Source organism: Manis pentadactyla, chromosome 16 (genome assembly GCF_030020395.1).
Source record: "Manis pentadactyla isolate mManPen7 chromosome 16, mManPen7.hap1, whole genome shotgun sequence".
NCBI lineage: Eukaryota > Metazoa > Chordata > Mammalia > Pholidota > Manidae > Manis > Manis pentadactyla.
In genome coordinates, this window is record NC_080034.1 from 39572361 (window position 1) to 39599643 (window position 27283).

The 27283-nt window shown below is 42.7% G+C and overlaps 1 protein-coding gene across 2 annotated transcripts in view; it reads left to right on the forward strand.

Moving 5' to 3' along the window:
- The first annotated feature begins 3060 nt into the window (after positions 1-3060).
- NUDT3 (nudix hydrolase 3) overlaps positions 3061-27283 on the forward strand; it is a 131918-nt gene continuing 107695 nt past the window's right edge. Inside the window, exon 1 of one of the 2 annotated variants that reach the window (XM_036887052.2) lies at positions 3061-3400. In XM_036887052.2, the coding sequence (XP_036742947.2) occupies positions 3302-3400 (99 nt within the window). In that variant the 5' untranslated portion in view covers positions 3061-3301. The remainder of the gene's footprint in view (positions 3401-27283) is intronic. The other variant, XM_036887051.2, reaches the window with a different exon arrangement.

Below are 27283 nucleotides of genomic sequence, written 5' to 3' on the forward strand. Positions count from 1 at the left end.
TTATCTTCAAAGCACTGAGGACCAACTGTAGTATTTTAATCAAGGGCATGACTTATTTTGGTCTGCATTTGGGAAGGATTCCTCTTGCTGAAGTGGGTGGATGGGGGGGGTTGAAGGGGACTGGTTGGGACCCAAGAAGATCATGGGCCTGGCAGGAAGAAAAGTTCTAATAAAGTAATGGTAGAAGGCAAGGAGAGAAGGAGATGGGGTTGAGTATGTCAAAAAGGTAGAAGCAATGGAGTTTGCTATCAACTGGATGAAAGGTAAGACATATATCAATTCCCAGGTTTCTGGCTTAGGCTACTGGAGAGTACAGGGCATCGGTATGCTACTTGGTTTTAATGTGGTCATAGGGAAACAGGAAACATTTTACATAGTTTTTTCTTACATGACTTTCAGAGAAGTATTTAACTGGAATGTCAAGAAGTATAAATTTTAAGACATGCACCCCTATGTTTATCGCAGCACTATTAGCCTTGAAATAGCCAAGAAATGGAAGCAACCTATGTGTCCATTAGTAGGTGAATGGATAAAGAAGATGTGGTACATATACACAATGGAATATTATTCAGCCATAAGAAGAAAACAAATCCTACCATTTGCAACAACTTGGATGGAACTAGAGGATATTATGCTCAGTGAAATAAGCCAGGCAGAGAAAGACAAGGACCAAATGATTTCACTCATATGTGGAGTATAAGAACAAAGCAAAAACTGAAGGAACAAAACAGCAGCAGATTAACAGAACCCAAGAATAGACTAAAGTTACCAAAGGGAAAGGGGCTGGGAAGGATGGGTGGGAAGGGAGGGATAAGGGGGAAAAGGGGGCATTACGATTAGCACACATAATGTAGGGGGAGGGGCATGGTGAAGGCAGTATAGCACAGAGAAGACAAGTAGTGATTCTATAGCATCTTACTATGCTGATGGACAGTGACTGTAATGGGGTATGTGATGGGGACTTGATAATGGGGGGTATTCTGTAACCATAATGTTGCTCATGTAATTGTACATTAATGATACCAAAAAAAAGTATAAATTTTTAATGAATTTAAATCTAATATTTACCCATTATCTCCCAGGAAATGGTGGAATACCTTGGTAGGAAGAGAAAGTATTATTACTACTACAGCAAGGTATCTGAGAGTCATCTTGTGGGTTCTTGCAGCTAAACAGAACCATAATAGATAGGGGAGGAATTCGAAACCAATAGAAAACCTTTATCCATCTGACCAATCAACGTTTACTGAGATCTTACTATGGACAAGGCCCTGTGCTAGGTGGATAGGAAGGTAAATGACACAGTGCCTGCCCAAAGTAGTATGCAGTCTAACTTGCTTATAATCTTTAGTCTGTTATACTGAAACCTGAAATACCATTTGCAATTCTGCTTTCAACCTCAAAGTGTCAGATATATACAGTGTGGCTGTCTAGCTGCTGGTGTGATTGTACTCACACAAGTTTTCTGGGAAGACTTTGGCAAAGGCAGCAAGAGCCATACCCCCAATCTGCCTCTGGGAATTTATCTCAAGGAACTAAGATAGGGACAAGGATTTATATACAGGGATGTTCATTTGCTGTTCTAAGGAGACAAAGGACACAACCTGAGTTTCTAACAATGGTAAAGTAATTCATGGTAAATCCTTATGATGGACTATTAGGTAGTCATTAGGAATGACATTTTTTAAAAAAAGATTTGAGGAAAAAGACCAGAGAAGAGGCAGGATATAGAGCTCTATAGAATGTGCTCAAAGATGTCCATAATTTTGTTTTTTTATGGCCTCTGTATTGTTCAAATTCTTGATAATGAGCATATTACATTATTTCTACAATCAGAACTTTGTTTTTTCTTCCTTTCCTTTAGAGACATAATGGCAGAGGAGAAAGCTAGAAAGACAACCAAAATGACCAAGATTTGGGGAATTCTGTTGCATGAGAATTGACAGAAATTAATCTGTTTTATGTGGCAAGGGTTGATTGAAATATCTGTATTAGTTGCAGCATAATGTTACTACATGTGCCAAGCACCAAACAGGTTTATTACCTCTATTTTACAGAGGTAAATAAATGATGTAATTGAGAGTCAACCTAAACTTGGTTTCAAATCCTGATCTTTTCAGACTGCTAAATATAAGCAGATTTAAAAGGGTAATAAGCAATTCACAGATCCTGCACAGCATTTTCAGCATGTTCAGGGCATCAGCAAGTTACTAGGTTCGGTCTGGGCTGCTGCGAACATTCACAGGCATACTGTTTTTCCTTCCTCGAGAGCGTCTGGCTATCTTCCCCTGGATAATCTGTCTGACATCTACAATATATACTCCTCGTTTTAATGCCAGAAACGATACCTTATAATTTGTATTGCATGTGTACACAAACAAGTATGTCTTCCTTTTTGGTCCTTCTGTTTAAGAGGAAGCATTTACTGTTTTGTACCAATAAAGGACTGCAGGATAAACATCTGTTCTTTCTAATGGAGTACGTGCCCCAGCCCGTTAAGATTTCCGGAGCTTCTGGATGTCTCGTGGCAATGTGCATGCCCCCGCCACCCGCCGTTTCCTTGCAGTGCCTAATCCCAGGCATCTCCGGTTGCACTCTCCTTTGCGTGTAACTGCAAACCACATTTTCTTCAGGACCTTCCCCGTTCACCCTTTCCGAAAGACCGGCAGGGCCAAGCCCGGGCGGCCTGACCTTGGGGTAGGTCTTTCGCTGCAGACTCGCGGCGTGACCTTGGGCAAGTACCCGTTTCCCCCTCCGTCGAGCCACAGGGCTGGCTAGCCAGGTCTCCGCCCGAGCCGCTACCCGGCAGAGCCGGTCAGCCCTGTACCCGCACCCCTTCCTCCCCTGACTTACTTGGCGCGCGCCACCCCTACGCTCCTGGCGTAGCGGCGGCCTTGAGTCGCGCGGCCCTCTCCTTCCAGAGGCTCTTTTACGCCGCGCGGACTGGGAGGGCACGATTCCCGAATGTGGCCTGCGCTGCGAGCGCGCGGCCTTCCCGCAGACCAGCGCGGCTTTACGCCGCTGACGCAGCGCGCCCAAGATGGCGGCGCGGTCGTCGTCGGGGGTGGCAGCGACAGAGGGGGCGGCGGCAGCCGTGACGGCGGCGGCAGTGCGGAGCCTGGGCCGCGGGGAATGAGGGGGTCGTGGCGGGCCTGCGGCGGAGCCGTGTAGCGGAGAGGCGTCTCCTCCTCCCTGCTTCCCTTGGCCGAGTCGGGGGCGCGCGCACGCGCGCGGCCGCCGGAGCGGGCTCCCCACCCTCGACTCCCGCGACCCACACCGCACCCCCACCCGCGCCTGGAGGATGATGAAGCTCAAGTCGAACCAGACCCGCACCTATGACGGCGACGGCTACAAGAAACGGGCCGCATGCCTGTGTTTCCGCAGCGAGAGCGAGGAGGAGGTGAGACGCCGGGCCAGCCGGTGGGCGCCGGGGTCGGCCGCCGCCTCGGGCCGAGGCTTGGGGGGCGCGGCCGTTTAGGGAGTGTGTGCTTGGCTCCAGGCAGGGCTGCTCCACTCTGCCCAGTGAAGTTCCGACCCAATTTCCTGAGGCGAAGAAGAGGGAAGGAAAAAAGACGGCGGGCCGAGGGGAAGTGGGTTTGAGCGTGGCCATACCGGCCTGGCTGAGGGGTAGGCCAGCCTGCGGCCGGGGCACTTCATAGCCGGCCTCCTGCCACTGGGGAGAGTGACCACGGAGAGGAGGCAATGCGTGGGGAAAATCTGTGACTTTCGGTCCAGGCCTCCAGGCTTTTGGATCCAGGAAGGTCAGCCCTGCACTTGTCAGCCCAGCACATGTGTGCAGAGGCCGCTGTGCACGAGGCGCACGCCGGCCCTTTGTGGCAGAGAAATAGTCCACCTAATTCGTAGGTTTGGGGTTTGCAGTGTGTGAGTGTGTGTGTTTCTTGGGAAGATTTTAGGGCGTTGTGCAAAAGCCAAAGCGAGTTTATTTTACAGTGCGCTGGGTGGTACTTATGGAAGAAAGGACATTAGATAGGATGATCTTTGTAGGCTGAAAATTTCTCATTTTAATTGAGAAAGCCAAACAAGGCATTTAGGATCTTTGCCCTGACATCGCTTTATGGGAAGGCCCTTAGGATTCAATTTGCTAGGAAAATAGAAGTGCTTAGAATGTTTTTTTTGTTTTGTTTTGGTTTTTGCTCAGGGTACTTAAAAAAATCTCAGCCTCCCAAAGACGTTTCTGTGGTGATAAAGGGAATTCAGAGGAGGCAAATGTTTTGTAAATCCACAAAGAGTAGCTGCTTTGGAAATTCATGATTCCTGTGGGAACACGTTCCACTTGTGTAGATCGTGGTAAAATGGCAGTTAAACTGGGAACAATGAGGGCCAGTGAAATTCAGTATACTATATATTCCGGCAGTCAGCAATGGGCTATTGTGGCAGGGCATCATGTTGAAATGGGGGAAAAGGAACTTGACCCGTTAGTTAAGAAAAGAAACTATGATGAAAGAGACAGATGGATTGCCAGGAGTTGCTGTGTAGAGATATTTAGGAGGAAGTGGGAGTTAAATTATTGCCTGAAAAAAATTTGCAAAGCACTGTCGTGTGATTGAGGGAGGGAGGGAGAGAGAGAGAGAGAGAGAGAGTGTTCCCTTTCAGAGAGAGAGAGAGAGAGAGTGTGTGTGTTCCCTTTCAGAGAGAGAGGAGAGAGAGAGGAGAGAGAGAGAGAGAGAGAGAGTGTTCCCTTTCAGAGAGAGAGAGAGAGAGAGAGAGAGTGTGTTCCCTTTCAGAGAGAGAGGAGAGAGAGAGGAGAGAGAGAGAGAGTGTTCCCTTTCAGAGAGAGAGAGAGAGAGAGGAGAGAGAGAGTGTTCTCTTTCAGCAAAACAAGGAAATGGAATTTGGAAAGTATACTTTGTGTCCTAACATGTATTGTAAAAGCCCCCAAAACAGATCCATTGCAATAGGAGTACTAAGCAGGGCCATGCTGTAGTACTGTTTTGGAATGCATACTTGAGTAAAGTAAAATTATTGGTGGTGTTTACTGCTCCAGAGGCTTTGTTTTTTTCATTATTATGTCATATCAGGGGAAATCAAATGTGAACACAGGCTGTTTTAACTGGAGGGAAATCTAATTAGCATAATAACATGTCTTACTACAGTACTATGGTTAAGTCTGTGAGCACCCCAATTATAAGTAAAGGTGTATAATTTAGTTGTGTGAATGATGCAAGACTTTATTCATTAAAAAAAAATCATACTAGGAATTGAGAACATGTGAATGTTTTGGATAAATTGGAAACCCGTTACAAATCATAAATAAAACTAACAAAGACTTGATTTTTTGTTGCTAGAGTTTTTTGTGTACTGACATTAGCAACATTAATGTTAAAGTATTTGACTGTGGAGTTTCCTGTACTGAATTTCTTTTTGAACATTGGTTAATGAGAAGATTCATGCAAATTTTTAATTACAGATTCAGTGGATGTTACAGCCTAAGCCTAGGAAAACCAAAATTAATGAAACGGGCCCATTTTAGACTTGTGCAATTCAATTAAACAAGTATGTATTACCTACTAAGGGTGCAGCACTCTAATGTGGGCCTTAGAGATAAATAACCCTCGCTGCCCAGAAAGGTTGAGTAGTTTTTGATGGGATCCCTTAATTGGGAGGGAGTTTGGACCACAAAATAATCCCTAGGGTGCCATTCAACTCTCAGATTATATAATTGTGTTGGAAGGGAAGTAATTTGTTAGTTCCGGGAGAACTTTTGTTCTCAATAGAAGTGCCAGAAACAGGAAGTATTAGCTCCACACATTGTGGGAATGTGAAATTCAAACTCAATAGGACATTCAACCCGATTTTATTTTTTAATAGGCACTAATGGCTTTAATCAGAATAGTTTACAGAATGTTATTAGCATTAATGCAATCCTAATGTAAGTATAAATAGGACTCTAATTTATAAATTCAATTAACCAGTGTCAGGAAAGATACATACAATGTAAAGAAAAAGAGATGGAAAATACTAGCAATTAGTAGACAATGAATCAAACCTTCCAAATGTTCTGTTTTTCCAGCCCCAGAAAATTTTATTTATAGGTCATCATTGATAGCAGCTGAAATACTGATCCAGGTTAGGATGTGTGAACACATTAAGCAAGTTTACTGACCAAGTTTATTGGGCATTCACTGAGTGTCAAATTCTGTGATACAGTTACAAAGGAGACATATGCCAGGGAGCTTAGAGTCTAGTGGAAGAGACGGAAGAACAAACAGACCTAACAAAGGTATTGAAAATGAGTTCCCTTTCCTTCAAACCTCTGGCTGCTCTTCCTGTTGATAAAGAAGAATCTAGGTAACAGGAAAATCTGCCACTCACAAGTTTTAGTAATTGTACTGACATTTTGGTAAATTAAAATCTAAGTTTGGGGTATTCATGACAGCTAACATTAATTACAGTATTTTGAACCTGATGTACAGTGGAAGTACCTTATCCAACCTACATTTTAACCAACTTGGTGCACTGAGCACTTGCTGTTAACTCTGGGAGCCACTGGGCCGGATAGACCTCTGACCATGTGGCCTCAATCAGTCCTGTGCTTACAGAGAGACAGTTGTATTTATTCCTCTGTTTATGTTTGTTGTACTTGTTACTGTAATTATTCAATGTAATTAAATATGACTGTGAGCCAGTGAAATTTGAGTTCAGTGTAATTTGATTTCAAAAAGAATGGTTTTGTGAGAAGTATTTCAAGCTTTGGAATGGCTCAATTAATTTCAAGTCAGCAAAAGAAATTACTGCTCAGTTATATGGATAAGCAAACTGAAAAAGATGGGAGGGAATCTTAAAAGTTTAGAAGGACTCTGCACATAGATCACTTCAGGAATGTTTTCAGGTTTTTGTTTTCTTTATAGAAACTAGAACTGGAAAACAGTTCATGCAAGGTGGTTATGGTATATAAATGAAGGAATTTGCAGTTCAACAATAGATTCACAACAGTGTCTACAAGATTAGCAAATAAATATACATTTATATTTTTAATATGCCATATCTTCTAATTAACACTATATGAACAGTATAGAAGACTGAAACTAATTTTTGGATCAGATTTTATTATTCTGGATTGGGTAATATGATACACATCTTTGTCATATTATTCAACTTTGGTCCTCCTAAGCACTTTGAATGAGATTTTCCCTCTTCCCCCACTCTTTTCCTTTTTTGGAGACTGTAATGACAGGAAGTGAGAGATACTACTGGTAGGCTTGCTTGTGCTCTGTGCACCCTCTCCGGTTGAGTGGGGGAGTGTAACAGGCATTTTAGACAGTGGAAATATCTAGCACTGTGAAATACTCCCTTAGAAAGGCCAGTAATACAGTTTTCAATCCAGATGACATCACAAATGCCTGGGAAAATTAAAGCTATTTCTAAAGGGTCTGTTCTGGGTGTGGGGTTAGATACTATGATGATGAGTACTGATGGCATCGCCTCTGTTAGATTTCCCTGTTTTAAAAAAGAAAGGACAAAACTGTCCTTAAGGGTCTTAGGGTTGTTAGTTGAGCTTTTCCATTAGGAGCCCTGCATGTCTTGGCAAGGGGCTGCTGCTTCTCATTTTCTCAGCTCCTTGAGCCCATTAGATTGGACAGGGAAATGATTGATATTGAAGATTCTCAGTGGGCAGAGACTGGTGGCCTGAGTGTTTGTCAATGAAAATGCCCCAGAGGATCAGGTGGAAGGAGTCCTGAAGACTACACCTTGCACCAGGCTCTAGAGAGCACATTAAGGCACAGGTGGCAATGCCAGAGGTGAAACCATGGTCAGGTGGGAAGAAGGGGGAGCTTCCAGTAGATCTCAGGCTGACTGGGGAGGCCTTTTGTGGCATATATCTTGGTCATTGTCCAGTGTTACGTTGCTCTAAGGTCATGATGGGTGGACATTTCTGATCTTCATTTCTCTCAGTCTTTCCTGGAGGCTTTTGTGTGTGATTTCTCTTGTGCCTGCCTAATAATAGCGATTGGTCAGTTAGGCATTTCTCCCATTACCTCCTTCCTCTTCTACCTACTTCCTGAGATGTGAATTCTAATCTCCATTCTTTATTCCACTCCATGCCCTCATCTTTTTTGCTTTTGGGTAATTCTCATTTCTCAATAAATACAGTGTTGCCTATCTACTGTGTGTGGAGCAATCTGTATTCTTTTTCAAAACCTGATACACAGTGGAAGTGGATACATATCTTGTTCAAGAATGCCATCATTTATTCATCTCTTCAGCATATGTTTTTTGAAAGCCCTACTGTGGACTACTTTCCACAAGATCCTGGGAATACACAGATAAATAAGAGTGGTCTCTCATAAGGCCAACCCTTCTGGGCCCTGTGCATTTGTGCCCACACCCTCCTGCCTACCCAGTGACCTCACTCCTATAGTTTACCTGTCTTTCCTGCTTCATCTCCTTTCCTTCTTTATCATTCCCAAGGCAGTCTGTATTTCCCATCTATGGGTAAAATTGTAACATTTCCAGAATATCTCGCCTGGCTTTGGTACATTTGCATATCCTCCGGGGTGGAGAGAAGTTCATCTCCATGTCAGTGGGTAATAACCTAGGCAACCCAGGGTGTGTCTGAACGTGAGAGGTTAAGGGGAGGGGCTTGTTTGCTTGCTTGCTGCTTGCGGAACAGGATAGAGAGACCGTGCTGGACTGCAGTTTGTAAGCAATACACGGGTTTTAAAGTTCATTTCTCCCTTTGATTTCAGTTTTTAGAGGTATTTTGCCCCGGGATTTCCTCTTCCCGGACTTACATCTATCTGGTGGTAGTCGGCAGGGTCCCTCTGAACCAGAAATCTGTCATAATGGGTGCAACCTTTGGGAGGGCTGCCCCTAGAAATGGTGGGGAAATGCCCGGAAGACCCCCTGTGGATGGTGGGGAGGCCCCAGGGGATGCAGCAGCAAAGGGTGTAGCTTCCCCTGCTGTTATTCCCCCCAGCTGTGGGGCTCCCAACTTGGGAACCCCTAGTGGGGAATTGGTCTAGGGTAAAGTACCTCCTAGAGGGGTGGGTCTTTCCCCAGAACTGGGGAAGGGTGAAAACACCGGAAGCTGCAGAATTAGCCCTCTGTTAAGTTGGAAGACTGCTTGGAGACCTTAGGGGGCCATGTAGCATCTGGCATTGTAGGGTCTCTTTTCATCGAGATTGTGGAAAATGTTATACAGGAGAAAGAGAGGATTATCGAAAGGGTTATTAGCAAGGAAGGAGAGGGACTTAAGTGGGAGAGAGACACACTTCAGCATTTCTTGGAGGAGCTGGGAGATAACCTATGGGATGCTATTAAAGAAGAGAGACAGTTATTGAAAAGACAGATCACGCTCCTAAAAGACTCCTTAGTGGCAAGAGGGGAGGCAGCAGGAAAAGCCGTGTTGCAGGCTGTGGGGAGGGGGAGGGAAGAGTGGTGTCTTCAGTCCCTGAAATGGTGGAGGACGAGCAGTTGGTGGAGGAGCCCGAGGGAGAAGAGGAGGAGGCAGGGCCACTGGTGGATTGGCTACCTAGGCCACCGCTGGAGGTACCATCTTCTCCTGTTTTAAAGGCCTGCCCAGCTGTAATTAAGAAAATAAAAACGAAACAACCACGGGCTCCTCATGGGGAGGGGCAGTCCCTCCCCAGGTTGTGCAGCACTCGGTCGGTGCCCTGCCCCTATACCCAGGATGAGCTGGTGGACATGAGTGTCTGGTATAGGCAGAGGCCATCAGAATCTCTGCCTACATGACTTTTAGGTCTCTGGGATATGGGGGTAGAGAACATTGTTAAGTCGGGTACTGAGATGAGTAGAGTGGCTTCCCTGACTACTCACCCTTCCCTCTGGCAGCGGTTGCAAAGTGCCCATCATGCCTCAGGAAATCAAACACTCCTGGAGTGGCTGACAGCTGCCATCAGGATAGTTTGGCCTAATCAGGGTGATTTACCATATTTTCCCAGTAGTTGGAAAACATATGCAGATCTCAACTGGGTACTGCGGGAATTGGGTATGAAAAACATCATCTATAATATGGACCCCCAGGGCCCTGATGAGGAGGTGTTCACTATAGGAATGAGAAATCTGCTTCTGCATACAGCTCCCACATCTCTCTTTGGGTCCCTAGTGAATACTCTTGCCCCCACCTAGGGCAACTCATAAGTGAGGCTACTCGTGTTTTAGCAGATCCGAGGGAGATTGGAACAATAAGGGCACGGAGGGAAGTACTGGCCACGACTGAAAGGAGAAGTGCAAAAGGCCCCGTGAAGGTCTTGAGGACCCAGATGTGGGTTGATTTGATAAAGGCCAGGTTAGTGAAAGAAAAACTAAATGGGCAGCCCAATAGAATATTGTTAGAACTGTGGCACCAATTAAAGCCAGAGCAGCAGTTCCAGCCGCTGAGGTCCAGGACATGGAAACCAGAGTCAAGGCCTCGTACCTGGCCTGTGTCCCTGCAAAACTTCAGGGGAGACAGTACTCAGGATTCGCCTGAGCCCTCACCCCCACAGGAGGATGATTGGGCATTGCGGTTCTACTGATGGGGGGTTCAAAGACCCCACCTTGGGGGATATGGTGGGGACCAGAGGCCACATGTAGAATTAGCAATTCACTGGTCCCCTGTGAATGTATAATGTGTCCTTGCACTGGTGGACACAAGAGCTGAGTGTTCTCTGATTCATGGCAACCCTGAGCATTTTCCCAGGACCCCTGCTGTGATAGATGGCTATAGGGGTAAGGCAATTAGAGTGGAGAAAGCCCAAATCTAATTGGGGTTAGGGCATTTACCCCCAAAGGAGTATACTGTGCATTTCTCCCATTCCTGAATGTATTTTGGGGGTAGATATCCTGTAGGGCCTGTGGTTACAGACCACTGCAGGTGAATTCAGACTGAGGGTACGTGTGGTAAAGGCACTTCTGAGGGGACATGCTAAGCACCCAACTTTAGCTCTGCCTGTATCTCTGTGGGTGACAAATACTAAGTATAAATTGCCTAGGGGGCACGAGGAAATTGGAGAAACTCTACAGGAGTTGGAGAGGGTGGGCATCATAAAGTCCACTCATAGTCCTTTTAATTCCCCAGTGTGGCCAGTGAGAAAGCCAGATGGCTCCTGGCATATGACTGTGGAGTACAGAGAATTAAATAAAGTCACACTCCCTTTGCATGCTGCTGTCCCCTCTATAGCAGACATTCTGGACACCCTCAGCCATGAACTGGGAACGTATCATTATGTAGTAGACCTTGCTAATGCTTTCTTCTCTATTGACATAGCACAGGAAAGCCAGGAACAGTTTGCCTTCATGTGGGAAGGCCAGCAGTGGACATTCACTGTCCTTCCACAGGGATATATCTCCACAGCCCCACCATCTGTCATGGACTTGTAGCTCAGGACTTGGCCACATGGAAGAAACCACAAACAGTGCAGTTGTATCACTACATTAATGACATTATGCTCACATCTGATTCTCTTGCAGATTTAGAAGGGGCAGTTCCTAGACTGTTGGAACATCTACAGGAAAAAGGATGGGCTGTGAACAGCACCAAAGTTCAGGGACCTGGTTTGTCTGTGAAATTCTTGGGGGTTGTCTGGTCGGGTAAAACTGAAGTTGTTCTTGAAGCAGTTATAGACAAGGTCCAGGCTTTCCCCACCCCTACCACGGTGGCAGTATAACAAGAGTTTTTGGGTCTTTGGGGCTACTGGAGAGTGTTTATCCTGCACTTGGCACAAATTCTGAAGCCCTTATACCGGTTGGTACGGAAGGGCATCAGGTAGGACTGGGATGAGACGTGTAGCTGCTTTTACTGCTGCCAAACAGGTAGTCAAGGTCGTACAGGTCTTAAATGTAATGGACTCATCAAGGCCCTGTGAACTAGATGTTCATGTAACCGAAGATGGTTATGGATGGGGTCTTTGGCAGTGGCTTGAACAGACACACCAACCTATTGGATTCTGGTCACAACTATAGAAAGGAGCAGAGGTCCAGTACACCTTGACAGAGAAGCAACTGGCTGCTCTGTACCATGCCTTACTGGCTATGGAGCCCATCGCCGGAATAGCTCCAACCAAGGTAATAACCACCTATCCCATCGCAGGGTGGGTGCGAGACTGGACCCAAAGGCCATGGAGTGGCATGGCACAGACACCTTCACTGGCCAGATGGGGCAGAGCATATTTACAGCAGCGCAGCACCCTCTCTACTAGCCCACCCCTTAAGTGGAGAACTCCAATGCTTATTGGAGCCAGTGACATACACCAGTGGAAAGCAGGAAGAACTTGCTTTTGAGCCTTATCAGGAGGGAAAAGCCCCTATACCTGAAGATGCTTGGTACACAGACGGCTCTAGTTGTGGGCAGCCCCCAAAGTGGAGGGCTGTGGCTTTCCATCCTAAGACTGAGACAATATGGATGGAGGATGGAAAGGGGAAAAGCAGTCAATGGGCTGAGTTGTGGGCAGTATGGCTCGTGATCACCCAAGAGCCTTACCCCGTAGTTGTCTGCACTGACAGCTGGGCCGTCTATTGGGGCTTGACCCTGTGGCTACTGACGTGGTATCATGCCAACTGGATGGTTGGTCACTGGCCCCTTTGGGGGCAAGAGTTGTGGCAAGACCTATGGGCCTCTGGTCAGACTAAGACTCTTATTGTATGTCATGTGACTGGCCATTTGCCTTTGGCATCCCCAGGGAATGATGAAGCAGACACACTGGCTTAGAAGGAAAGCCTGCCTCTGATGTGGCCCAATGGCTACACCAGTGTTTGTTGCACGTGGGGCAAAAGACAGTGTGGGCTGTAGCCCGTTGGTGGGGCTTGCCATTGACCTTTGAAAAAGTCAGCAGAGCCCGGAAGGAGTGCCTTGTGTGCTCTAAAGAGGGACTTACATTGAGTCCCACAGCAACATGGAACAATAGTAAGGTGGCCAGTACCCCTTGTCAGGTGACAAATAGACTATATTGGGCCTTTGTGCATATCAGAAGGATATCGGTATGTCATGACTTGTGTGGACATGGCTACTGGACTATTGGCTGCTTTTCTGCACATCGTGCAGATCAGCAAACCACCAAGAGAGACCTGGAGCATCTCTTTGCGGCCTATGGCTGGCCACAGGTGATTAAAAGCGATCAAAGCACCCACTTTACTGGACATGTGTTACAAGAATGGGTGCAGCAATTAGGAATAAAATGGAAATTTCACGTACCATATAATGCTACTGGGGCAGGCATGATAGAGAGGTACAACGGTTGAAATCTGGCCTGAAGCCATACACCAGTAGTCTACGGGGTTGGTTAGTTTACCTATGGACAGTGCTGCGATGTTTGAATGAGGAGTCACGTAAAGGAGCTTTGAGCCCTGTGGATATGCTCACACACCTTGCTGCCTCTCCTATGCAATTGTACGGCCAAATCAAAGAAGAGTTGTTGAAGCCAGGATATGGCCAGCAGAGCAACATCCTGCTGCCAACCCCTACTGCATTAAGCCCTGGAGACACTGTTGAATGGACCTGGCCCTGGACGTTTCGACACATGGACCAGCAATGGCTGGCCCTTCTGGCACCTTGGGGAAAAGGCCTGGAAGCTGGCCTCCTGTGTATTCCTGGAATAACAGCTGAATGGCCCCCAAAGGTCACGGTAGTGTACCCAAAATGTCCAGGAGGTAAGAGCATCTTGCAGAGAAGTTTTGTTTTATCTTTATGGCCAGTGCATGTACCTCCCATAGCCCTATATATTGACCCATCTGTAACTCCCATAGGGAGGGGGATAAAAGTCTGGTATACTAGACCAGGATGAGATCCCATTCCTGCCACTGTTTTATCACAAGACCACTCTCTTGTATGTATTCTACTTGATGGACAATATTTGCCTATGCTGGTGTGATTAAAACATATATGTTATCTCCCTTGTGGCCTGAATGCGCCCCCTGGCTTCAGGTGCTGCATGATTATTGCTCTGAATCCTCAGCTACTGCCTGCCTATGGAATGGACGAACTATGGACTTAATCTGCATACGACTTTGAACCTAGCTGAGTCCTCTGGTTTGAGGATTGTCATGATTTTATTGTTGTTGCTATTGTTATGTCATTAGTCTGATCACAATGCTCCAGTTTTCTTGCCCAGGGATCATTGCGATAGAAGGGGAACAAGTAGATTATAAAGCGAGATTTCTGGAGGGGTGGCCTGTGGGTCAAATTGTAACATTTCTGAAATGTCTCGCCTGGCTTTGGTTCATTTGCATATCCTCAGGGGTGGAAAGGAGTTCATCTCCCTGTCAGTGGGTAATAACCTAGGCAACCGAGGGCGTGTCTGAACCTGAGAGGTTAAGGGGAGGGGCTTGCCTGCTTGCTTGCTTGCTTCCAGAACAGAGGAGAGAGATGGTGCTGGACTGCAGTTTGTAAGCAGTAAATGGGTTTTAAACTTTATTTCTCCCTTTGATTGATTTTGGTTTTTAGAGGTATTTTTCTCCATGAATTCCTCTCCCCAGACTTACACCATCTTTTAAAAAATTTCTCCCTTGCCCCGTATTCCCTCTAGCTACCACCCCATCTCTCCCTTCCCTTTCACAGCAAACCTTTCTCTACTCTCTGTCTCCACTTCTTTTCCCATTCTCTCCTGAACTCATTCCAGTTAGGCACTCTTTTCTGTGATTCTGTTGAAGACATTTTTAAAGATAACCTGCAAGGTAACAAATCCAGTGACCAGTTCTCAGTTCTCAGATCATTCCTTTCCTCTTGAAACACTTTCTTCACCTTGCCTCTAGGGCATCTCTCCCGTTCTTCCCTCCTTTTCTGGTTGCTTCTTCTTAGTGTTGTTGTTTTCCTCCTCATTTTCCTGACTTCTTTTTATTACGGTACACAAAGGCACAATCTTTGAACCCACCTGCACCCCCAGACATATTCATACAGTAGGTGATCTCTTCTATTCCCATCTTTACCATATTTGTACTGATTACTTTCAGATTTCTGTTTTTAGCCCTGACCTCTGTCCTGAAATCAAGTTCTGCATATCCTGCAATCTAATAGGTATTTCTATTTGGATATTGATAGGCATTTCAGACTTGAAAGGCCCAAACTGAATTCTTGATTCCATCTCCCAAAACACAAACAGCAACATAATCCTGCTTCTTCTGCAGTTATCCCTCTTCAGTAAATAAAATCTCCTCACTACCTGTTGCTCAGTTTAAGAAACCTTGGAGTCATCCTTGACTTATCCCTTTCTTATACCCACATCTAACCTGACAGCAAACTCCTAATACTTTTCTCTCTTCAATTTCCACTTTGCTATTTTAGCCTAACCCATTATTGCCTTTTGCCTGGGCTGTATTGCTGTTTCTTTCTAACTGGCCTCTTTGCGTTTTGCCCTCACTCCTCTAGCCTTCTCTACCAAGCTCCTAGAGTGACTCTTATAGCACAGAGTTCAGGTCACATTACTCCTACGCTCCAGTGGTGTTTTCTCAGTAAACCTGAAGTCTTAACCATGATCTCTTAAGACTCTAGAAGATCTGGTCCCCTCCGATGGCTTTGATCTTATTTCTTACAACTCTTCCTCTTACTCATTCCTCTCTCCAACCACACTGTCCTCTGTGCTGTTTCTCCCCCATCTTATTTGTATGGCTCACTCCCTTGCTTCAGGTGTTTACTTAATTTTCACCTATTCAAGTAAGTGCTTAATGGTTATTCTATATAAAATAACATCAGTCCATTGTCACTGGGTCTCTAATGCTTCATTTTTTCTTGGCAGCACATATCACCACCAAGACATAGTATGTACTTATTGTTCTATTCACTCCTTTATCCTCAGTGTTTAGGGTGTAGCTCAGTACTGTCCATTGTCTGTGTGAGTGAGTGAACGAACGAATGAACGAATGAACGCTTAGGCCCTGCTTTCAAGAAGCTTGCATTCTAGTGGAGGAACTTTCAGTAGCTAAAATACACCAAATGCTAGTATCTAACCAGTAATGTGTTGATAAATATGTTTCAGAGAAGTCTCCCAGCTCATTCCTTATGTCCAGTGTCTCAGTGACAGGATGTCTGATAATCCTGTCAGCCCAGTGGGAGTGAATGTGTATTTGGTTGTGAGTCTTTTTGGAATCTTATTGAATCATTCCTTGACAGGACATCCTTTCAGATGTTGAACTTGACAGTTAGTGCCATCTCACAGGATTTGTGTTGGGTAGTTGATAAAATGTACTGACCCCTAAACCTAGTAGTGCAATACCTGAGGGAAAAGGGTTTTCATTTTGCACTTAGCCTGGAATCTTTTATTAACAAATAAATACACTAACAAACTGCAATCAAGTATTAGATACTGTTTTAATGATTTATCAATAGTGACTCAGAGCCAGCAACATATGTCAAATCTGGATTTTAAAGGTTAGCTAATATTAGTTAATTTGAAGATGAGTATTGTTAGGAATGGTCATAAAAATTACCTCTCATCATCATTTTGTTCTTTATCTAGCTCCAAGTCAAAGAAATACGATTTAAAGTTTGTGGATGCTGTGTCTTGAAGCATTTAATCTATGGTGGTTAACTTATGAAACTGAATGAACAAAGGAGCCATCATAAGCAAAAAACAATATGTGGATAAAAGAAGAATAAGAAATTGAATTTGGAAGTAAAGTCCTCAAAATTTACTTATTTTGTAATTTAGTAATAATTTAGTAGTAAATTTAGTAATAAAATTTAGTAATAAAACATATGTACCTGAAGTCAACTTTCTGTGTAAAATCCTTTCGACACCCAAGAGATCTTCCTTGAATCCAGTTTGAGAATTTCTGCCCTAAAGTAACATGGAAGCTGCTCAAGAATATCCACAATCTTATCCCCAACCTTCTTGAAGTTTTTGCTTCCGAACTCTTTGAATAGGGAAAAGTGTTCGTTCTTATATTCATTCATTTACCCATCCATTCTACAAACTTTCATTGAGTACCTACTTCCAGGCTGGACACTGTTTTGGGGACACAGTTGTGAACAAGGCAGAACATAAGCCCTTGCTCTTGTGAAGCATCTGATATAAATGCAGGGGAACAGTAAGAGAGCAAAATACCAGTAAACTTGATTTTAGGCAGTGGTTGGTACTAGGCAGGAAATAAGTGTGTGATGTGACTGAGAGTGGGGGAGGGTGGCAAAGTTGGGTTGTCCCTGCATGGCAAGGCTGAGGGAAGACAGTTACAAAGACTCCAAGTGAGGGATGAACTTGACAAGGAGGTGAAACAGGAAGCATCCGGTGGGGCTGCAGGCCCAAGTCTGGGAGAGACGTGGGAGATGTTGGACAGGCAGGGAGGAATCAGATCTTGTGGGGCTTTGTTACCCTTCCAGTATTGCTGGTTCTCCTTTTACTCTGTCCTGCCTCTATTACTTAACACAAGCTAGCAGACAAACCAGCAATATCCTGTGAAATCATCTTTCCTTTGAATGTGAGGGGTAGAAAAGAATACACACAGTATAGTATTCAAAGGTTCAAAGAATATGGAGTGAAAGGTAAATCTCCTTCTCACCTGTCTTCTCTGATAGAATCCCGACCTGAGTACCACCTTTCAAATAAGCCCACCCACCATTTCAGAGAGATCTAGGTGTCATCTTACCCAGGCTACAAGCATTCTCCAGAGGACACATCAGCAAACCACAAGCCCACCTTTCCCCTGACCCCTCCCCTCAAAAAGCCCGCCAAAAAACCTGACCATAAAAAGCCCCTTTGCCTGTTAGAGACCCCTTTTCCTTTGTTCTGCTGGCCAGAACAGAGGGGTCCCTCTTAGGTTTAGCAATAAACCTCTGTGGACTATTAAGTTTGCATCCCTTCTTTTCCTTTCATCTATCCCCTCTTTTTCTTTCATTCTCTAGCCACCCAGTCCCTCACTCTAGGTTCTTGTTTCCAAGATCCTGTGTGTGTATAGCAGGCAAGTAGTTAGCTTATAAAAGAATCGTGGTGCATTGCAAATAAAAGATTCGGGGGTATTTTTTTGTTTAATAGAAGAAAGTTTTACATTTTTTTTTATTTTTAGAAATGTATTTGAATCCAGGCTGCTTGAGTACCTATGGTTTTTGAATACTTGCCTACTTTTATTGAGGCTTGGCTACCTTAAGTGCTAGGGATCCTTCTAGAGTGGGGAACTGCTGATAATGGAGTGGTGAGTGTGTAGGATCAGTTCTTGTGAGGCTGAAGATGTGTTGGCAGTGGGCTATGTGTGTGACAGGGTAGTGCTGTGGTGTGGAAGCTACTTGCCTAACTGGCCTTCAAGCCTCTGAAAAACAGCTCAGCAGTTGTCTGAGTCGGACTGGGTCTGCTGATTCTTAAACTTACTGTTTAGACTATTCAGAGTTGACCTTTTAAGCTGAACTACTTTACTTCTCAAGGTGATATATGAGCCTGAGCCTGGTAGGAAGCTGTTCACTTTAGCCATATGCCTTTGACCCCAGCTGTGGAATGGGGAGCAGGTAGACTTCTGAATAGAATTGTGACTTTTAAGCTTCTCTTGAGACAGACTCTGAGCTAATAGAAAATGTATACTGGTCTCTGCCTCTGGTTTCTGGCACAGAGCTTCTAAAACCCTTGTAATTTCCTAAGTGATAAGAACACTAAGAAGCATCTCTTGTTCTAATATTGGAGAGCTTCCAGGTTGGTGAACACATCCAACTGGGACACTGGGAGAGTGATGCACCCTAACTCCATGGGGGCAGAAACTCCTTCACCCAGGACCCTTCCAGAGCTTGTGTGTATCTCTTCATTTCTGCTGTTCATTTGCATCCTTTACCATATCCTTTAGTAAATTGGTAAACACTCAGTGTTTCCCTGAGTTCTGTGAGCTTCTCTGGCAAATTGAACCCAAGGAGAAGGTTGCTGGAACCTCCCAGCTATTAGCTGGTTGGTCACAAGCACCGGTGATAACCTGGGTTATGACTGGCATCTGCAGTGTTGGGTGGGGACCAGTCTTGTGGGACTAGCCCTCAACCTGTGGAGTCTGATGCTCTCTCTGGATATACAGTGTCAGAACTGAGTTAAACTGTAGGATACCCCGCTGGTGTCATAGATGTCATAGGGACTTGCTTGGTATGAGGGAAAAAAACCCATGCTTTCGGTGACCAGTAGTGTTAGAAGTGGCATGCTGTGTGAGTAGTAATGAAGACTCATGGGAAGGTAACGCAATAGGAAATAACCGTTTTTCCCCTATTCAAGAAGGAAGAAAGCAGAATTTTTTCACAGCCCCATTCTTCCAGCTATTCCCCCATAGTCTCAGCTCAGGGCCGGTACGGGAAAACCTGTCTGAAAAGATCACCACAGTGCAACCTTCTTACTCAGTTTGAATAGGAAAAAACTAAAATGATACATCTATATTCAAATGTGAGCACCAAAAGTATTTGCAAGGCAAACAAGAGTATATTTTTTCTTCTGTAGAAAGTTTTGTCATTTATACTGTGTGTGCTGCTGCTGCTCATTGTAGTTAACCAAACGTGGACTGTTTCTGCAAATCTGGTTATGTATCTGAGGCAGGGTAAGAAAGGCCTTTTTGTGTACTTAATCCAAACATTAAATAATTCTTAGACAGTTTAGGACACTTTTTAACTCATTTTCAAAATGGAAAATTAATAGCTCAAGTGTCATAAAACATTATTTTATGTTAGTGTATTTTGTGAACACTTTCAAAATGAGAATGAATTTCTCTCCATGTAAAAAAAGTTATTAGAAAAAGAATAAAAATTTAAATCTAAAGCAAGTAGAAACAAACTTATAAAGAAAAAACAAGAGTATTATAAACATAAAAGAGATACGATTCCTTAAACAGACATTCTTTATATACAGTTAGCTGATCTCTTTGTTTATAAAACAATAAAGTCCTTTTAAAGAACTGCCTAGAAAATCTTTTCTTTGAGGCAGTTATTTAACACTTTTCTGATGTGCTTTATGAGAGCAGCTTAGCAGTGAAGAACAGAAGTGGTTGTGAACTCAGACATACAGTGCTTCTATTAAACGGAGGAAAGGATAATAATTTTTCTTTGAATATTTGGGAATCCTAATATGCTTTAAGAGAAGTTGTGTGTGTATATAAAAACATTCTTTATAGATAAGTAAACTTGAACTAATATACTTAAATAATTGGAACTTTGATTATTTAGTGTTTTCATTTTCTTACCCTTTGCAGAAATGACTTAGTTGCTAGCTGGACTTCTTATTCAGTCATTAGTTACTGAATGTGCTGAACCTGGCTCAGGGCATTTTATACCTCTCACAGCAGTGCTGATTTCTTCCTGTGAAGTTTTGCAGTTTGGGTAGACTGCCTTTAATAATAGTAAGACAAAACTTTTAGATTTTATTGGTAAAATGAGTTTAAAATAACCTGTATTTCTGTGTGTGAAAATTGAATTTCTATGGTATTTTCATAGGTCCAATAACTTATAGGACTTAGCCTTTTTGCAGGCACTCTGAGTGATTTTTCCTTAAAAAAGGAAGTTTTTTAATTGCAAAAATTGTGGTATCCATAAAGAATACCTCAAACTGAGGAATTTAAGGTGTCAAATATAGAACCTGAACTCTTGAGAAACTTTAAACTGTTGACAAGATGCAGTTTAGATTGTAAAATATAAAATACTTAGAGAGGAGTGTTGTTAGGAATTTGGAGGAGACCATGAAGATGAGCTGAAGTGTCAGGGACAATTTTACAATGTGTATAAGGCCACACCTGAATGTCTTGCTTGGATTTGGGTAGGGGATGAGGAATATTCCAGGTGGAGGGCACTGGGCCAGATAGGCCACAATCAGAGGCCTGGGTATATATCCTTTGGAGGCATATTGGTCCTAAGGTATTGTAAGGACCGCAAATATGGCTGTGTTTGGGTTGCAAGATGATTGAAGAATTTTAAAATATTAGTTGCCAACATTTTAATATTGAAATTTTCAAATAAGAAATTAGGTCATGGAATTTACCTGAAGAATACAAGTTCTCAGATTCAGAAAGACATATGCACCCCTATGTTTATTGCAGCAATATTTACAATAACCAAGATACGGAAGCAACCTAAGTGTCCATCAGTAGATGAATGGATAAAGAAGAGGTGGTACATATACACAATGGAATACTATTCAGCCATAAGAAACAAATCCTACCATTTGCAACAACATGGATGGAGCTGGAGGATATAATGCTCAGTGAATAAGCCAGGTGGAGAAAGACAAGTACCAAATGATTTCCCTCATTATGGAGTATAACAATGAAGCAAAACTGAAGGAACAAAACAGCAGCAGACTCACAGACTCCAAGAAGGGACTAGCAGTTACCAAAGAGGAGGAGAGTGGGAGGGTGGGTGGGGAGGGAGGGAGAAGTGGGGGATAGAGGAGTATTATGTTTAGTACACATGGTGTGAGGGGTCACAGGGAAAACAGTGTAACACAGAGAAGGCAAATAGTGAAACTGTGGCATCTTACTACACTGATGGACAGTGACTGCATTGGGGTATGGGTAGGGACTTGAGGATATTGGTAAATGTAGTAACCACATTGTTTTTTCATGTGAAACCTTCATAAGAGTGTATATCAATAATACCTTAATAAAAAATTAAAAAAAAAAGAATTTGTTGAGTCTTTATACAAAACACTGGTCTAGGTGTGATGATGATTTTTAAAACTGGGCATGTTCCCAGGTCTCCAGGAGAATGCTTTTCTAAATTGAAGAATTACATTTCCTTTAGCCATTTCAATACAGTTGCACAAGTGGCTATGATGAGTCTTGTGTGGGGTCAGATAGAAAAATTGAAGAGGCAGGACTCACATGGAGCATTAAAAAAATGTAGAGGCTGTGCTTTGCAGGTACTTCATGTTGGAGGCAAAATAGTGACATCAGTAATGGGCTTTAGGAAATGGATAGGATTTAGATAGGTAAGAAGGAGGGAAAAGGGTATGTTAGGAGAAGGGAGTCAGAATGAGCTTGTTGCATGCCAGAGACACTGAGCCCATGAGCCTAGATTGTGGCTGGTGGTGTGGCAGGGCAAGAGATGGGGGATGGTGCAAGTGGGGGGTGGTTCAAGTCACAGAACCTTGATTTCAGAGGATGAGTTTGAGTTCCATCTCACAGTGGGCAACTATGATTGTCCTTCAGAGGGTTGTTGTGGAAGGCTTGTTCGGCAGTGGAGTACATGATAAACTCAGTGGGCTTTTCACCAGAAAGAAAGGTTGGGAGAATGTTAACTCTGTTCTGGAATTGAAAGCCATGGCAGTCAGGGGAGTTGAGTGAAGGAGTGAATTAAGAGTTGTTGCAATAAAAGGAGTGCACAGATTTGGTGACAGATGGTATGTTAAAGATAATGGGGGTTGTGGTTAAAGATGATTTTTAAATTTAGATCCTGGATGACAGGAAAAATGGAAATTTAGAAAAGAGGTTAGTTTTGAAAAGAAGATGGGACTTTTGTTTTTGTTATGCTGACTTTGAAGTGATGAGCTGAATTGAAATGATGTGGAGAGAGCCATGGAGAGAGAAATCGTGGCTATAGGTAGAAAGTTGAGTGTCAGGGACCTAGATGGGGAAAATGTAAAGTCAGCTTGAAAGCAAATGCACTAAGAGAAAAGATGAGAGCGGGGCCTGAGTCCAGGGCACCATAGTGGTTCGAGAGGTGGTATCACACAAGCGGAGGGAGAAGAACATTGCAAAAAGGAGTGGTGGGTGATACTGTCAGACCTAGAGCAGTCAGTTAGAACGGAGATGGAGTAATGGAATGAGCAATGATGTTAAGACAGTGGTTCTAATAGAATGGTATGGTGGTCACCTGGATTTGGGTTGATTACAAAAGTTTTAGGAAAGGAGTGCATTTTCTTCTGAGATTGGAGAGTGGATAAAAGAAAAAACCTAGAGCCTGAATTATGTTGATGTGAATGTGAGAAAACTCCTTTCCAGATGGTTCCACCTTTCTGAGGAGTAGTAAAGTGTATTTACTGGAAGTGGTCTGGTGAAAGGAGTTTGAGAGGCATGAAAAGTCTGGCAGAGTTGTGGTATGGTTGGGATTGAAACGATAGTTTTGTAAGGTTGAAGGTTGAATGGTTATGTGTCTTCACAGTATAGGCCTTCTATGTACAGTCCACCATGGAAGATAAAGCAGGACAGGCAATATTAGATTTCTGGTAACTTTTAATCTAGTGGCTCAAGAGAGAGGATAGACTTTGTAGTGTTTATATTTTGTGTATTTCCTTATCCCTTTGACTGGAGGAGCTGGAGGAGGGGAAAGGGCAGTGGAGATGTTTCAAGGTTACGGACTGATTCATGAGCATCATGTAAGGTCAGAATAGTGGGAAGTTGACTGAGACTTAGTCTTTTCCCCTCTAAAAATGGAAATAAATAGTACCTACTATGAAACGTGAAAGAGGAAAGTGTCTTCTAGGTACATTTTGAGCACTCAGGAATTGTTAGCTATTGTTACTAAGACAAGAACCATTGAAGGAATGGTCAACAAATAATTATGACATAGTGAGTTAAGCATTGTAAAAGAAGCCTGTCCAAAATGCTTTCGGAATGAAAAAGTGACTGTTGCCGAATTGGGAAGTTGGAAACATGGGAAAGGGGTAAATATGGGTATGGAAGGGTGAATAGAAGTTTGCTGCCACTACATTAATACAGATTGTGCAGCAGTCATTTAAAAAAATCAGATTCTGATCATAACAGCCTAACAGCTGCATAAAGATAGACTTCAATGTGGCATGTGATCCAAAAATACAGAAACTGGGAAAGAAAGGATTTAATGCAGTAAATGGAGTTGTGTGAGTTTACTTTGAATGAGCTTTATGGAAGGAAATATAGAATTTTTAAATTTGTAAGCCTGAAAGTAACCTTAGACATGCTCTAACTAGCCATGTCAGTGGGATATTGAAATGAAAAGGGTATTCAAATCTGTCTACTGTGATATGGTAAAATAGTGTGCCCAAAGGCAGAAAAGAAAGAGCACAAATTTCTTCTGACAGATCCATAAAATGATTTAAGTGAATGGAATGGAAGAAGTCTGAATGAAAATGTATTTGTAAAACTGACTCCTGGTACCAGCATTAAAACAAAAAGAACAAAGCAGGTAACATGAGAGACTGTGATACAGTTAATGTCTGTTGTCTCTGTTAGCTGCAGTTGACCACATATCCTGGAGCCAGCACATATGGGTTGTGAGAAGAAGCTGGTTTATCAGAAACATAGATGTTCGCAAATTTTGAATACCCAAAACAAGTATTTTTGAAGGTAGTTTTATTAGTCTTCTGTTACAAAAAAATTTCACACTCATTATAGAAAATTTGGAAAACATTCCCTCTTTTGAGCCCACTAACCTATAGGTTACCAAAATTCTATCGTCTGTCTTGCTCATAGTTTCATCTTCCGTGATACCTACATAGTTCTCTATACATAGTAGGACCAGAGTTGTTCTGAGGATAAATAATATTCAACCTCCAAATAACTTACTTCAAAACATATGGAGGAAATTCTTTAATCATTATGATTTTTAGATTTTGCAAACATGGTGATTGATTTAATACAATTTTGTAATTGTTTTTTTTAGGAATAATAAGCATTTTTTCCTAATCTGAACTCTGCATACACATTTTAATGGTTATATGTCTATTAAGTGATGAAATAATTTATCAAAATACTCTTGTGTTGTAAATGACATTGTTAAATTACAAAAGAAGATAGTATTGGGAACCACAGTAATTATTGTACTGGTTTATTTTTCTCCAGTTTCACAAAGTACATACTCTTTTTTATTCTGACAATCATCTTAAGGCATTACCACCCTCCATTTGCAACCTCTTCCCCCACATGCTCATTAATAAGAAGCAAGTGTGAGTTTAAAGATGAGCGATGGTATTTTACATTTTGTAACAATTCTCTTTTTTTTTTTTCTTCTTCTTTTTTTTTTTTTTTTTTATTGAAGGGTAGTTGACAACAGCATTGCATTACATTAGTTTCAGGTGTACAACACAGCGACTCAACATTTATATACATGATATTTCTAGGTACCAGGTATCACCATACCAAGTTGTTACAATATTTTGACTATATTCCTTATGCTATACATTACATCCCGGTTACTTATTTCTTTTACAATTGGAAGTGTGTTTATATATATATATATATATATATATATATATATATACATATACATATATATATATATATATTGTGAGGGCATCTCTCATATTTATTGATCAAATAGTTGTTAACCACAACAAATCTCTGTATAGGGGGGTCAATACTCAATGCACAATCATTAATCCACCCCAAGCCCAATTTTCGTCAGTCTCCAATCTTCTGATGCATAATGAACAAATTCTTACATGGAGTACAAATTCTTACATAGTGAATAAGTTACATGGTGAACAGTGCAAGGGCAGTCATCACAGAAGCTTTCGGTTTTGTTAATGCATTATGAACTATACACAGTCAGTTCAAATATGAATATTCATTTGATTTTTAAACCTGATTTATATGTGGATACCACATTTCTCTATTATTATTATTTTTAATAAAATGCTGAAGTGGTAGGTAGATACGAGATAAAGGTAGAAAACAGAGTTTAGTGTTGTAAGAGAGCAAATGTAGATGATCAGGTGTGTGCCTGTAGACTATGTGTTAATCCGCGCTAGACGAGGGCAATAAACATCCATGTATGCAGAAGATTTCTCTCAGAACATGAGGGGGGAGGTTCTAAGCCTCACCTCTGCTGCTCCCCATTTTCTCACCAGATGGCCCCCTGCGACTGTGCCTGTCTTAGGTTGTTCCTCCCTTGAGGAATCTTACCCGTCTCTGGCTAACCAGTCATCTTCCGGGGCCATACAGGGAAATGTTAAGTTGGTAAGTGAGAGAGAAGCCTTATCGTTTGAAAAGGTTAGCTTTTTACTTCTTTGCATATTTATGCCCTGTGGCTTCTATGCCCAGCATTTGTCTTGAGGTATCTTTACCACTTGGAAGAATTATGATACTCGGTAAATTCGACATGTGGCACGAGTTCTATTTAAAGGTTGTGATTAGGTAGGAAGAAGAAAAGCTACAGAAGTAGCAGGCAGAAGAAAACCTGGGAAGATTGATTATTTCTTTGACATATCTTCTTGTAGAGTAACTTCAGCATGGATAGGTTTTAAACGACTAATTAAATTGTGCACACACATTAACATAATAGGAATATAGTTACCTAACCAAAGCATACCTGTAATTACCAGCCATCTCCAGTGAAACCAAGAAAACCAGTTAGGCACCTTAGGCATTTGTGAAAACTTATCTATGATATGGTGGATATTGTCCGACTGAACTTAAACAGTCTGAGAGAATTCAGATAAACTAGAACACCCCATTCCTGGGGACTGTTCATATCCCATATGTTCTTTTAACGATAAATAGTCTGTGGTTGTAAGATTTTGGAGTGCTACAATTTGCACTTCTCCTAATTCTTGGTTGAGTTCCAACAGTATAGATCCAGTCCAATTTTTGTTTTACTGCATGCACAGGCCAGCTTAGATATCTCCTTCATCTTTCCCATGGCAAGTCCAGGAACTGGTGGGATGAGTGCATCTACACCTGTGACAGTGCGTGGATCTTTGTTGAAGTTTTTTTTTTTTTTTTTTTTTTTTCTGATCATCTTCTGTCATGAGTCTTCCCGAGAGTGCTGATGTTGGAAGTTCTTTTTCATATCGTATCTTAGTTCATTTTCGGGGTAGCCAAATTAGGCTTTGATCCTCTGTATAAACACAAACAGACCCTTTGCCTACACTTTTATATGCCCTTTATATCATTGTGTAGAACTCATTAGAGGTCACCACATAGGAACTGCATTTTTTTTTTTTTAATCATTAATCTACACTTACATGACGAATACTTTGTTTACTAGGCTCTCCCCTATACCAGGTCCCCCCTATATACTCCTTTACAGTCACTGTCCATCAGCGTAGCAACCTGTTGTAGAATCACTACTTGTCTTCTCTGTGTTGTACAGCCCTCCCCTTTCTCCCACCCCGCTATGGATGCTAATCTTAATACCCCTCTTTTTCTGCCCCCCCTTATCCCTCCCTACCCACCCATCCTCCCCAGTCCCTTTCCCTTTGGTACCTGTTAGTCCATTCTTGAGTTCTGTGATTCTGCTGCTGTTTTGTTCCTTCAGTTTTTCCTTTGTTTTTATATTCCACAGATGAGTGAAATCATTTGGTATTTCTCTTTCTCTGCTTGGCTTGTTTCACTGAGCAAAATACCCTCCAGCTCCATCCATGTTGCTGCAAATGGTTGGATTTGCCCTTTTCTTATGGCTGAGTAGTATTCCATTGTGTATATGTACCACATCTTCTTTATCCATTCATCTATCGATGGACATTTAGGTTGCTTC